Source organism: Phaethon lepturus, unplaced genomic scaffold, assembly GCF_000687285.1.
Source record: "Phaethon lepturus isolate BGI_N335 unplaced genomic scaffold, ASM68728v1 scaffold10495, whole genome shotgun sequence".
NCBI classification, from domain to species: domain Eukaryota; kingdom Metazoa; phylum Chordata; class Aves; order Phaethontiformes; family Phaethontidae; genus Phaethon; species Phaethon lepturus.
The window spans coordinates 83,783-96,291 of record NW_010539922.1 but is presented as its reverse complement, the minus strand read 5'-3'; the positions used below and the strand labels follow the sequence as shown (position 1 = coordinate 96,291).

Here is a 12,509-nt window from a genome sequence, read left to right as displayed (position 1 = left end):
AGGTTCAAATTAATTAAAAGAATCAAAGTGATGACAGTCTCTCTTTTCCCAAGCTTGTTATGCCTGCCTCTATTTAAACAGGACTTTGGACTGTTTTGTCTCAGCGTTGAACGTGACAGCATACCTCAGGATGTCATCAGCACCCAAATCCTTTCTGATAGCAGAGACAGGGGTCAGAAAGTAGACTTGTTTGTGACTTGAAAGTTGCCTCCAGGCTCCTGAATGACGGTGGGGAACCTACCGAGTTCAAAGTTGCCAAAGTATTAGAGTTTAAATACCGGGGGAAGCAGGTATGGCCTTGGTCTAGCTGGATAGCTGTGAGATGTACAGTGATACTGCGTGACTGAGGAGCATAGTGCCAGTGCTGGTGGTGCAGAGTCAAGTCTGTCGCACATGCGCGCATCCTTTCAGCATAAGTGTGTTTATTTAGCCATTTGTTTAAGTTTTAAAAAGCTCTGAGCTTCTGCCAGAGCTGCTGGGCTCTCAGATTATTTCAAAATCAGTAGGATGATGGTTAAAAATGGAGTTGGTTCCTGGAGTTGAAAAAATCCCTGTTTAATGACTCGGTGCTCCTGGCCTATAAATGAAGGAAGGTATGAATATTTACTTTCCTGACATAAATGTTGCATCATTAATATCTGTACAACTCTTCTGTATTAAATATTCTTGTATTTTTATATTTAGTACTGCATAAAAGAGACTTGTGTATGTGGGAGCAGTGGCTTCTCCCCGGGGCAGCAGCCCAGGAGTTCCCTGGTTGGAGGTGTGATGCTAACGCGACAGCGCCTCACGTCCCATTGCTCTGTTTCTTCCAGATGCCTCAAAAGAGGCAATTTTGATCTTCTCAAATGTTGGTAATGATGTTAATGCTGCATAGGCTTGGCCTGGTCTGTCAGCTCATGTAAAATACTTTGAACAGGAAATTCATGTTTATGTGCCTTATAAAACACAACTGAGTCGGGTGTGGAAGTGCTTAGCTCTAAGGATAGTAAAGGGAAGCGGTATGTAGTGTTATGCAGCATTTCTCAAAGCCTGTCTGAAACTCTGGACAGAAATTGCCAAGGGTGTGGCTTTATTGTATTGGCACTTTTGGTTCCTGGACTTGGTGATGTGCCCAGTCCTGCTGCAGTTTTTGCTGGAAGTAGGATCTGTTCTGTAGCCTTTAGATCTTCCATTTGGCAGTTGCTTGTAGGCTTTTCTGTCTTGCTACTTCACCTTTTTTTTTACCTTGGTAAATAGGTAAACATTTTATCAGCAATTTCTCATGTTGTGAACTTAAGCTCTTGAATTCTTATCTTGTTTGTTGTTTATTGCAGCTGGTGCTCAGGATAAAATTGGCTGGGCATTTGGCTTGGGTTTGGAGAGGCTGGCCATGATCCTGTATGAAATCCCTGACATCCGACTGTTCTGGAGTGAAGATGAACGTTTCTTGAAACAGTTTATTGTGCCTCACATTTGGCAAAAAGTAAAATTCCAGGTAAAATAATATATAGATGATAATAATTTTCTGGCAGTAAGAAATGTGTTTAGCCCTAGAGAATATCACATCATTAAAATTCTGTGCCATTAACAGATTAGGTTTTAAAGCAACCGCTTTACAGCTAGAATGATTCTCTGATATACTGCAATAAAATCTAGCTTTTGATGATAACATTTTTTTTAAACCAGATAATGTTGTGAGTCGCTGCTGATACCCAGTGAGTATCTCTCTTCTGACTAATACTTAATCATATATCTAACTTCTAAATTTATCCAGAATAGGGATTGATTTTGGTCTGCGTCTGGGTTGGGTACGTTATTGAATTGTGTCTATAATTCTGTTTCATTATAAAAATGTGTTTGATGCTGAGCATTCAAATATCGTAACACATTCCCAATTTTTCCCATTGTTTTCACTCTACATTTATTGAAGTCAGTGTGAGTTGCGTTGTTAAATTTTGGGAGAGTGCTTTGTGAATGTGCTTCACCATCTTCAATATGTCAGCTCTTTCCTCCAGGTGTTAGTGGGGGCAGGGTGCAGGCTCAGCTTATATTTCTTTTGTAACTCCTCTCCTGGGGTGATTTTTGTAGTTAGCAACCTTGTCTTACTTTTCGTAGTTGCAAAGTAATGAAGCATAACTGGAAATGCTCCTTCCATAACGTTCTTCAGCGTGAGCACGGGAAGGTTCAGTTGAGCTGACATAGCTGTGTAGATGCTTGACGAAGTCTGAAGTGCTAAAGCAGCTGCTGCCTTTTACCATTTTACTTGCTTTGTTTGTGAACAGCTTGATTATGTTTTTTAAGAATTGAAAACATAAAAGGGGAAATCAACAGTGATAATGCTTAGGTGATATTTAAGCAGTCTCCACATCAAATCAGTAGCAGCATCCATTTTTTAATCTGTGGCAATTCTGGCACACCTTCTCCAGTAGAGTCAAAAAGTCAAAATAGTGTTTGGATAGGTTTGGGGGGTGGGTGTTTTTTGTTAGGTCTTTCTTTTTGCTTGGTTTTTTTTTTGGTTGGGTTTGGTTGGGGTTTTTTGTGATGATACTGGCGTTGCGGTATTCAGATCATAGTTATCACTTACAGAAGGAAGACAGGTTTTTTCACTCTTCCTGAAGGTGGGTCTGCCTGTAGGTTTCCCTGATCTCCTAAGAATGTTTGTTGTTCTTTTCAGTAAGGAGTGCTCAGGTCTCCTTTTCAGCCCATATCTTTCTGAATGGCATTGCTCCTGAGGAGCACAGGTTGTGGTTTGGTTTATAGATTGCCATCTGATCTCTGGTGGAACTGAGATGAGATTTCTTGCTTGCTTTAAAATTGTGGATCCAAGCCTCAAACTGATATTAGCAGTAGATTGGGTTTTTGGGGAAAGGCCCAGATTGTCAGAATGATATGGTCTGAGGTTGAAGGTGAGCCAAAGAGTGAGCTGGGTGTCTGGCTTCTCTTAAGTGGTGTATCGTTGTCATGTTCAGCTTCAGATAAAGTCGGGTGTAGCGAACTAGTCTGAAGATGACAGAGGCATAGGTTACTGTGGATAGTCTCAGAGGAAAGGACACAGTTTCTAGGAAGCTAAAAGTGAAAGAATTTTTTTTTTTTTTAATTGGTGCTGTGTGGTAACCTTAGCTGAGCAGGAGTCACTAGGAGCACGTGGTTTTGCAGTGTTTTGCTGAGTAACTGTGTCATCAGTGTGAGTGGTGACAAGGTCTTGGTAGGTCTTTAAGCACTTCTTGCTGAGCAGCATTGGTTTCAGCTGGCATTGGTTCAACTTGGAACAGGGGAAAAAAGTTCTACAACCCAGAACTGATGTTGTAGAGAGTCATGAAATTGAGGCTTGCTGGCTGAAATACGTTTTTAGGTAATAACACAAATCAGGAGATGTGATGCAATAGATGGGGGACTTCAAGGAAGAAAAATTGTTAGCTGCCACTGTGCTCTAACTTGGACCAAAGGGAAAGACCAGAGTAATATTATTGGGCCATTAACTACTGCTCTGTCTCATTAATGTGTTGGCAGTTGTATCCCAGCAACTAGGCCAATTAAAAGTGTACAGATCGGGACATGAGGGGCATGGGAGAGGGGCAGCAGAGGTGGAAAGACAGATTATTTTGAGTCTTCCTTCTCTCTTCTAAAGAAAGAATATGGACAATGTTTTAGAAACAGACTTTTGCTCTGGTATCAAGCACTTCTTAGGGACATTTTTTTCCCCCCCTTTTCTTTTAACACATACATATGCACACCCCACTTGGATGGCCCATCTTCAGTTTTGCTAGAATAATTCTCCCTAACTCTTAGTTTATATTTTTCAACTCTGTCTCTGAATATAAGAGACTAGAGGCAAGCTTGGTCTTCTGTTTAAAAGGAAGTTTGTATCCAGCTTTCATCTGGTATCTTACATTGAGCTTTTTTGAGCTCAGTACTGTACATACTGCTAGTACATACTGACATGTTAATAACCCTCTTTGAATGAGAATACTGTGAAATAATCCTTGTTGCTACCGTAAGATCTCAGATGATGGGAGTTAATAAGCCAGCTTTAATTTCTTTCTGTTCTGTGTTATTTTTCAGGTATGTTGTAAACCCAAGTTAGCAGACCTTCTGCATCTGTCTACTTTCTAAGCAGTCATAATTAATGAATTACATTCTTTATTCATATAATATTTGAAAGAAAACTTTTAGCCTGTCTTGCAGTATTGATGTTGTAAGAAATCTTGATGGATATTTAAGAAGTGTCAAATTTTCTGCATGCAAAGCCATGCAGTATTTTTCAGCCTGACTGAACTGAGCCAAGACAGACCAGGTGTTTTGAGAGCCTTTCATTACATAGATTGAATTCCGCAGCCTCAGAAGGCCTGGGTAAATGTCCATTCTTTATGTGCTTAACTGAGATAGATATCTCAACCTTTGGATACTCCTCCCATCCTTTCTTATGATCTTAATACTATCCACCAACATAAATATTTTTCTTTTCTGTTCATTAAAATGTTCTTCAAATACGTGAAGTGCACACTACATAGCAGTAACCTTTAATAATAGCTGGGCTAAATATACTCTTGTTCAAAAATGGAATTTAATTAGAGCATTTTCTTGGGATGTAATGTATATTTTTTGTGCCTTTTAACAGCCTGAATGTGTCAGACTTTTTCCTGTGTCATCAGTTGTTCAATACACGCATGCAGGCTTCAGTAGGTCAAAAAGCTGCCGGGAAAAGCTGACGGTGCTGGTACCATTGTGGCCACTCAGCACAGCAGTGTTGGAGTGCTGCTCCCCACAGATCAGATTATTGCACTGATTTGGATTACCAAATTGCTCTAGCTGTAATTTGACACGTCACAGCAGTGTCGGGGATCAGAGGCTGGTAACTTGCCTTCAATCACTTGTGTAGGGCTTCTGCTCAGGCTGTGACATGAAAAGCTGAGGCTCGACAGGGCGGGAAAGACTAAGCACCTGCAAGGCGTAATGTGATAAAACAAATGGCTTGTATCCGATCTGGTATGCTGTGTTAGATCTCTGTTCATCAGAGCTCTGAGCGTAGTTGCATGTAATCACCTTCCAGTTCGTGTTGAGCCGGCATTCTTACAAAAAAAAGATGTGTCTGTGGGCTGACAACGCGCAAGAAAAGGTACAAAAATGAAGTGACATTTAGGGAAGGAAGGCACTCACAGTTCAGATGAAGTGCAGTGTGCCCAAAGGTGTTGATTAAGACGAATGGGCTCTGGCGGCCGGACGGTTCCTGGAAACTCCATCATGTCGCTGCCACGGAAAGCAAGCGGCATGTTGTGTCAATTGACTGCTGATGCATTCTCTCCTCACAAAGTCACTTTCATTTGATGCTGCTGGCGGCTGTGGCTGCTGTTGGTTTAAATAATTATTTATTTCGATTGCAGATGAACCTTGTAGGCCAGACTGAGGTCAAGCAGAAGCATGTTTATGCTGTTCTAAGGGAAGCACTGGTACAGAGGGAATCTGGATCAGATTCCTAGCTAAAGTGCAGAGTCCCTCTGTGAGATTATGGGAGTCGCTGTCTTCTTTTCCTCATTTTTGCAGTATCTGCAATAAGCCTAGCACCACCTAGTTTTTATCACCCCCTTCCATCACCTCCAGGGGCTGCTCCTTATATCTGCTGGCACATGCAGTCTCTCCAAACTCAGTTCCTTCATAATAACCTGTTAGCTTCAATACTCAAAATAATAGACTTTATAACCAGGATCATTCTGATGGATAGACAAAGCTCCTAGAGCAGCTCCATTGGAAGGCCGGAGGGGCTAGTAAGCTTTGGCAGTGGTGAGGAGAGTTGACAAGCAGCTTGAAGTGATACCCTGTTCACCTTCCGCACAGCTGTAGCCAGAATGGTGTATGTGGCCCTAACCTAGGAGACTGTCTCTGCTTTGAAAAGTGAACAGTCAGGGATAGCAGAGATGAGAAGAAGTGTATCTTCAGAAAGATGTGGTTGTGTGGAAAGAAGTGATTCATTACACGAGAAAGGAAGTCAAGGTGGGCTCATCTTTCTCCTGTGCAAGATAGCAAAGACCGGGCCTCACACTCCCATTTGCCTTTGCTCATTGTGCCATAGGAATTCAGCCCCTATTCTAATGACAAAGGATTTATCCAGTAGCCCAGTTTGCACTCTCTGCTATGTATGTGAGCCCTCTTGTTCACACAGTTACACAATAGAACTTTTTTACCTTACTGTGCACTTTCCAGTTTTCTGAGACAGTCATCATTCCTCTGCATCTTTCCTGTGCACATACTTGATTGTTGCTGGGAGACATATAGCTTGTCCTGAAGCTTTAGAAGGTGCTGAAAATAGAATGCACTGGCAGGTCCAAGGGGAAACTTTTGCAAATTAAACCATCTTAATCTATATTCTTTATTCCATGGTTGAGAACGAGAACATCTAATATATAAGCCAGCCTTTTCAACCAGTTTGCTCTTATTGCATTCACTGCTCAGGGTGGGTCTGTCTGATCCATCATAAGTATGCTACTCCATATAATTTATATTTATCTTCTTAGTTTGTGATTAGCTTTATTTTCCAATAAAAACGTAAATAGATTCACTGGCTGCTACATTTTCAGATATTTTTCATCAAGATTAGGTAACTCCATGCCTAAATGGTTATTCATTTATTATGTTTACTTTCTAATAGTGCATCTATTAAAGGCAAATATGCAACCATTAGTATGTAAATTTAACTTGGATGTCTGAACAAATGAGGTACAGCTTCAACTGTGATTTATTGTCTAATTAGTTTTACTGTAATTGAAGATATACACTGTGTGTGTGCATGCATGTGGAGGTACAACAGAGAATAGATGATGGTATAGCATAAACATTTCATTGGCGTGACTTTGAGAAGCTTGAATTTCTTATGAGTGACTTGTGTAGATCTTCCTAAATGAACGTCAGTAAAACCTCTACAGTGCTGCATATCATCTCAGGTTTGTCTGAATACTCTGCAAAACATTGTGAAACTCCTTTTTTTTAATGTTGGATAGCCATGGAAAGAAGACAAAAATACCTTCTTCACTGGGGAGATGCTGCACTAAGCTGCACGATTGGATTAGAAATGGCTTGATCTTCAAGTCTTCTCTCATCAGGATTTTATATCTCGTATTGTTTGCAGCCAGTGCTGGTATTGAAGCTCTAGGAACTGTAGCCCTCTGGCCCCAGTCAGGCAAAGTACTGAAGCACCTGCTGAGCTTTAAACTTGTGAGTAGTCCCGTTTAAATCAATGAGATAGTTCCTGTGCTCAATCAAACATAACCTAAATGCCTAAATAGTTTCAGGTCAGAGATCTCCATACTTCCTGGGATCCAACTGAGAGTGATCAGTGCCTTGCAGGGTTGAAGCAGAGGAAACTTTAAAAATGGCTTTTATAAGCAATAAGAGTTTAATGTGACAAACCACAAATGTCATTTGCAAAATCTTTGATACAAGCCAGTTTTACTGATCAACAGTTCGGTAAAGGAAGTCAACAAACAAGCATCTGGAGAGTAAACAGGACTTGAATTCCCATTCTCAATTAAAGACAGTTGGCTGAAAACACTGAAAGGAAAGAAGAAAATAGGTTTCAGAAATGTGGAAAGAGAGTGAATGAGCAGTCACATGAGACTGGATACAAGAAAAAACAAACCACTGAGATAAGACAAAGAAAGAGGAAGGTAGAAGAGAGAAGAGCTGTACTTTGGGAATTGGAGGCAATATGGAAAAGTCTGGAGGTGAAAAGAGAAAGTTTAAACAAGATGGGGGATGGGGCAGAAAGAGGGTAAAGACACCGGAGAGTAGGTTTAAGGCAAAAACTGTTGCGACTGATGCAAAGGTCTTTTTCTAAATCAATCAGAAAGACTCCCCAGACTTTGTACTGTACACATCTATTTGTGATCTCCTTTTTAAAAACTGAGAGGTATGAGTAACCACAAAAATTATGACCACAAGCCATCAAAGCAATTCTGTACTTTAAAGTATCATCATCAGTCTCAGGGTGGGGAGTGGTGTTGAAAGCAAGAAACGTATTGTCTGAGAGTAGTGATTTATAGCAGTTCTCCATAACTCAGGCATACCTCAAAAACGGAAGAGGAGTGATGAAAACTGGGATAACCAGTGCTATCCTATCTTCATTTAATTTTGTGGGCTTTTAAGTCCAGGTCTAAAAAATAAGCCACTTACATACCAGTGAACTGCAAATGAGTAATATAGCAGCTTTTCCATCATATGATATAGTAAACAGATGCTCAGACACACATGCAATTTTACTGGAGCACAGCTGGACCTGTGTGCTCAGTCTTTCAAGGTAATGAATTTTCCAAACACAGTCAATACTTTCTTTCTCTGGCTATTTTTAGCTTTTTATTTCCCCAAGTAAAACCTGAGTGAGGATACTTACCACAGCTAGTGGTTCTATAGACTGTCTGTCTCTTGTTTAAAAGCGAGGTTGTGTCTGACACTGTACAGAAGTGCAGATATAGGAAGGTGTTGAAGAGCGTTACCCATATTAGTTCAGTGTGCTAGGAACAGCAATATGGCAATCAAAGGACTACCCTGTCTTATCTTCCCACCACATTTTTACCTTAGCTTCCATTCATCTTCATAGTCTTAAGATCTAAGACTAATTCACGTTGGAATGGACCTCAGGAGATCTCCAGGCCCACATCCTCCTCAAAGCAGAGTCAGCTCTGAGATCAGGCCAGGTTGCTCAGGACATTATCCAGTTGGATCTTGAAAACCTTTAAAGGTGGAAACTGCACAAGCTTTTTGAGCAACCCATTCCACTGCTTGACTGTCCTTATGGTGAAAAAGTTTTTTCTTACACCCTGAATATAAGAATATTCTTATATATTCTGAAATTCTCTTGGATTGACTTATATCCATTGCCTCTCATCCTCCCACCATGCATTGGGAGTTAAAAGCCTGGGTCTATCTTGTTGATGACCTCCTTGTACGTACTTGCAGGTTGATGTTAGGTTCCCCTGAAGCTGTCTCTTCTCCAGGCTGAACAAACCCAGCTCTCTCAGCCTTTTCGCACAGGGCCAGTGTTTCAGCCCCCAGATCTTCTCGGTGGCCCATTGCTGAAATTGCTCCAGTTTGTCAATGTCTTTCCTGTATTGCTGGAGCCAAAACTGGATGCAGTACTCTAGATGCGGTCTAAAGAGCACTGAGTAAAGAAGGATAATCATGCCGCTTGGTCTGCTGCCTGTGCTCCTGTTGATACAGCCCAGGATGCTGTTGGCCGCCTTTGCTGTCAGGGTGCACTCATGCGCAGTCACTATCCACCAGGAATCCCCAGGTCCTTCTCAGCAGAGCTGAATTCTTCTCCTTTGCACGTTTTCTTGTTATCCCTTCTGTGGCTATCAATGAGATGTTACTTTTCTTCACTGTCAAGGCTCTTCATAGCCTGTTCTCACCTAGCAGCTCCTAGTCCTTATGCAGAAACTGATGCCTGCATCAAACTGGAAAGTGGTTTCAACATTTCTTCCCACTTGTTAAATGCCCATATGAGCATTTTGGGTTTTTTCTGATGTTGTTTCTCACGCTGGGGAGGAGCCTTCTGTGGTAACCACTTTCCTGTTCTTTTTCAAACCTCTCCTTCACAAACTCCCAATTTCTTGCAATGCCTACCAAAGCAGCTGGCAGCAGATGTCTGTGGTGGTGAAGAGCTGAGAGACCTGTCTGTCATTTTTATGAGTTTCATGTCATGGGTCCAGTGGACTCTAACTCCAGCCTTAATCTGCTTGCTGTCATTTGTCATACAGTTAGCACATCAGCTTTTAGGGGCAGGAACCATCACTAGACTCCACATTTTGATTCTGGATTTGTGAAACACTTAGTGTGCCGGAACCCAGGCCTGTGACTAAGGCTGCTCGGCACTGAGATATTACTGAAACTCTTGGTAAAAATAACCACTGACGGGGGATGTGGTTCCCAGAAATCCAGCTGCTACCCTTTGGGCTAATACCGATGATGCAGATTTTCATGCATACCCTGTTTCCATTCTTCCACCCACCCACTGCAATCTAGTCTTACTGACAGCCTCCCATTGAACCTGGACAAATCAGCAACAGTTTATTTCCTTTCTGCTTCTACTTGGAAAAATGTCAGTAGCCCTTTGTGCTTAGATTAGTTAGTGATATTTATCTTACGTAATATCTCCATCTGCTGTCTGCTGGAGCACCAAAGGGTGAAGCAAATCTGTGTCATCCATCCAGCAGCCACCTTGATAATAGTCAGATGTACAGAGAAGCCTATGATATTCATTAACAGAAATACAGCTGTTTTCCTCTCCTTTACCTCTGTTCCTTGAAAATACTTTAAGTAATTCTAGGTTGTTTTCACAGTCTTAGAATATTTGTAAACTCTCATGTTGACCTGTGTTATCACATGCCAATAGCAGATTTGGTGTTGCTGGTGATGACTTTGAAGCAAAATAGCTAGTTTGTGCTGTTTTTCTGGATGTTGTGAGTTTCCTGTTTTGTATACAACTGTCCCAGTTGGAATTTGTGTAGAGTGGGGGGAGTATGTGTATGTGTGTGTGTATATATATGTGTGTGTGTAAAAAGAGCAAAATACTTCATTCTTACTTTCAATTTTCTATGCTAACACAGAGTTAAATCACCGGTACAGGTTTTATGATATGTCAGGTAACTATAAAAGCTGGTAGTAATTCTATATTCCTCAAATTCTCAGCTATGTGGGAAGCCCAGGGTTTTACAAACAAACCTAGAGTGTGCCACAGGGGTTTTCGGAAGCTTGCAATGTGATATACTAGTGTGCCCACCTGGAAGATGTCCTCTTTTTTGACTGCAGGTCCAGAGACGGCAGTTGAAACTCTTCTCTCCTTGAAGGATTCTGGTGGTTTTGTGACTGCTCTCTATCACTTCTTCCTAGAGCCTTGGTTCTTGCAGTATGAGGATGAGAGTCACAGTGTTTTGTTTTTTCCCCATGTGCTGTACTGCTGTGCTGTTCAAGTTGTACTGCAGCAGCTACTTACATGGCTACACTGTGAGGTGGAATCAGGGACCCTTTTTCCTCTGTGGTTCCTTAAAGCCGTATCAGTTCCCTCATCTGCTTCTCAGTGTTGCCCCATGCCCTCAAGCACAACTGAGGAGACAGGACTTTTCTTTTTGGAGGCAGGATAAAACCAAAATTGACTGGGGAGAGAGGGGAGGATAAAACCTGTAAGGTGGCTTTGCCGCTGGATAGCGTGCCCCAGCACTGTGGCCTGCATGCGTAAGCAGCACAAGAGAAAGGTCATGGATCTGTGAGGGAAGTGAGCAGCCTGGGTGGAAAGATGAGCCTTTGCTAGCTGGGAGTCTTCTACCTTTTCCTTCTGTGTACATTGGAGATCCAGAACCTCAGTGCTGGAGGAAGAAAAGAAGTAGTCAAGAAGTAACTGAAAGAAAAGTCAAGGACTAGAGAGGAGAGAAAGGACAGAGTAACTTGCATGAAGACACACAGCTGTTCTTGTTGAACGTTTTTTATCACTTAGATTCCAATGGTGGCATCCCAAGTGAAACACAACCGTGCAACACTTACGGGATGCAAAGACCACTGAGTCTGTAGATGATTGGTGTTTTCCATTGTCCTTCCATGCAATTAATGTAAAAAAACTTTCACATAAGAAGGAACATTACCTGTTCAAAAAGAAATTAAAGAGTCAAGATCACTGGGGTTTTTTCTGCACCTCTGTAGCCCAGAAAGTTGGAATGAAATAGCAGAAACCCAGCCTCTCAAGTCTTCATGAGTAATATCATTCACAGTGTATCCCATGAAAGGCTTTGGCACAAACAAAAGAAGAAAAAATAGTATCTTGGGAAGTCCTCTCAGGTGTGGCTGAATTACTGCTGTTAGTTTAGAGGATGATGGGTGAATATGTAGAGACTGTGGTATACCCAGGAGGTGTGTCATCAATACAAGTGGAAGAGATTCCCAGCAACGGGGAACAGACCACCAGGGGCTTCCTTCCAATTTGTTTTTAAACAAAAAAGAGCAACTGTAGCTTTGACTGAATTTTGAACTTACCCCAACATGAGATAAACACAAGATTAATTTCTAGTTACCAGTGCTACTGCAGTGTACAGTTACTGACAGTAGAATGATTTTGCTGTTGATGTCTTTTTTTTTGTATGAGAAAGCCAATGCAACCCAGTCAAAGTACACCTGACACTATTTAAATGATTACTTAGCAGAAAGTGCAGTAAGCTTCAAAAAGCATGTGTTACTGTGGTTTGCTCTGATCTCTAAACCTCATATATTTGCAGTTTGACTGGTTGAGGCTCTTTAAAACAAATAGCTCACAAATGAGTAATTCTGCTGCTGAATATATCAACCGATCTTTATTGCATCCCAAATGGTGAAGTATAATGATTATACAAAGTGCTTAAATAAGCCATGGAACAATTTCCAGCAGTGATATATGTGCTGAAACCCATATTAAATTAATATTAGGTGAAGGAGTAAACCTGGAAAACTAAAATAACAATAGATTTCTTATTGGTTATGTGAAGCTATGAGAACCAGGTGCTGGTGGTTTCAGC

At 41.3% G+C, this 12,509-nt stretch overlaps 1 protein-coding gene across 1 annotated transcript in view; it reads left to right on the top strand.

Annotated features, from left to right (window-relative positions):
- The window catches only part of FARS2 (phenylalanyl-tRNA synthetase 2, mitochondrial), a gene marked incomplete at its 3' end in the record, with an annotated part of 115,851 nt that overhangs the window by 90,969 nt on the left and 12,373 nt on the right, over positions 1–12,509 (top strand). The window contains 1 exon segment of the mRNA XM_010287286.1: positions 1,317–1,477. Coding sequence (XP_010285588.1) covers positions 1,317–1,477 — 161 coding nt within the window.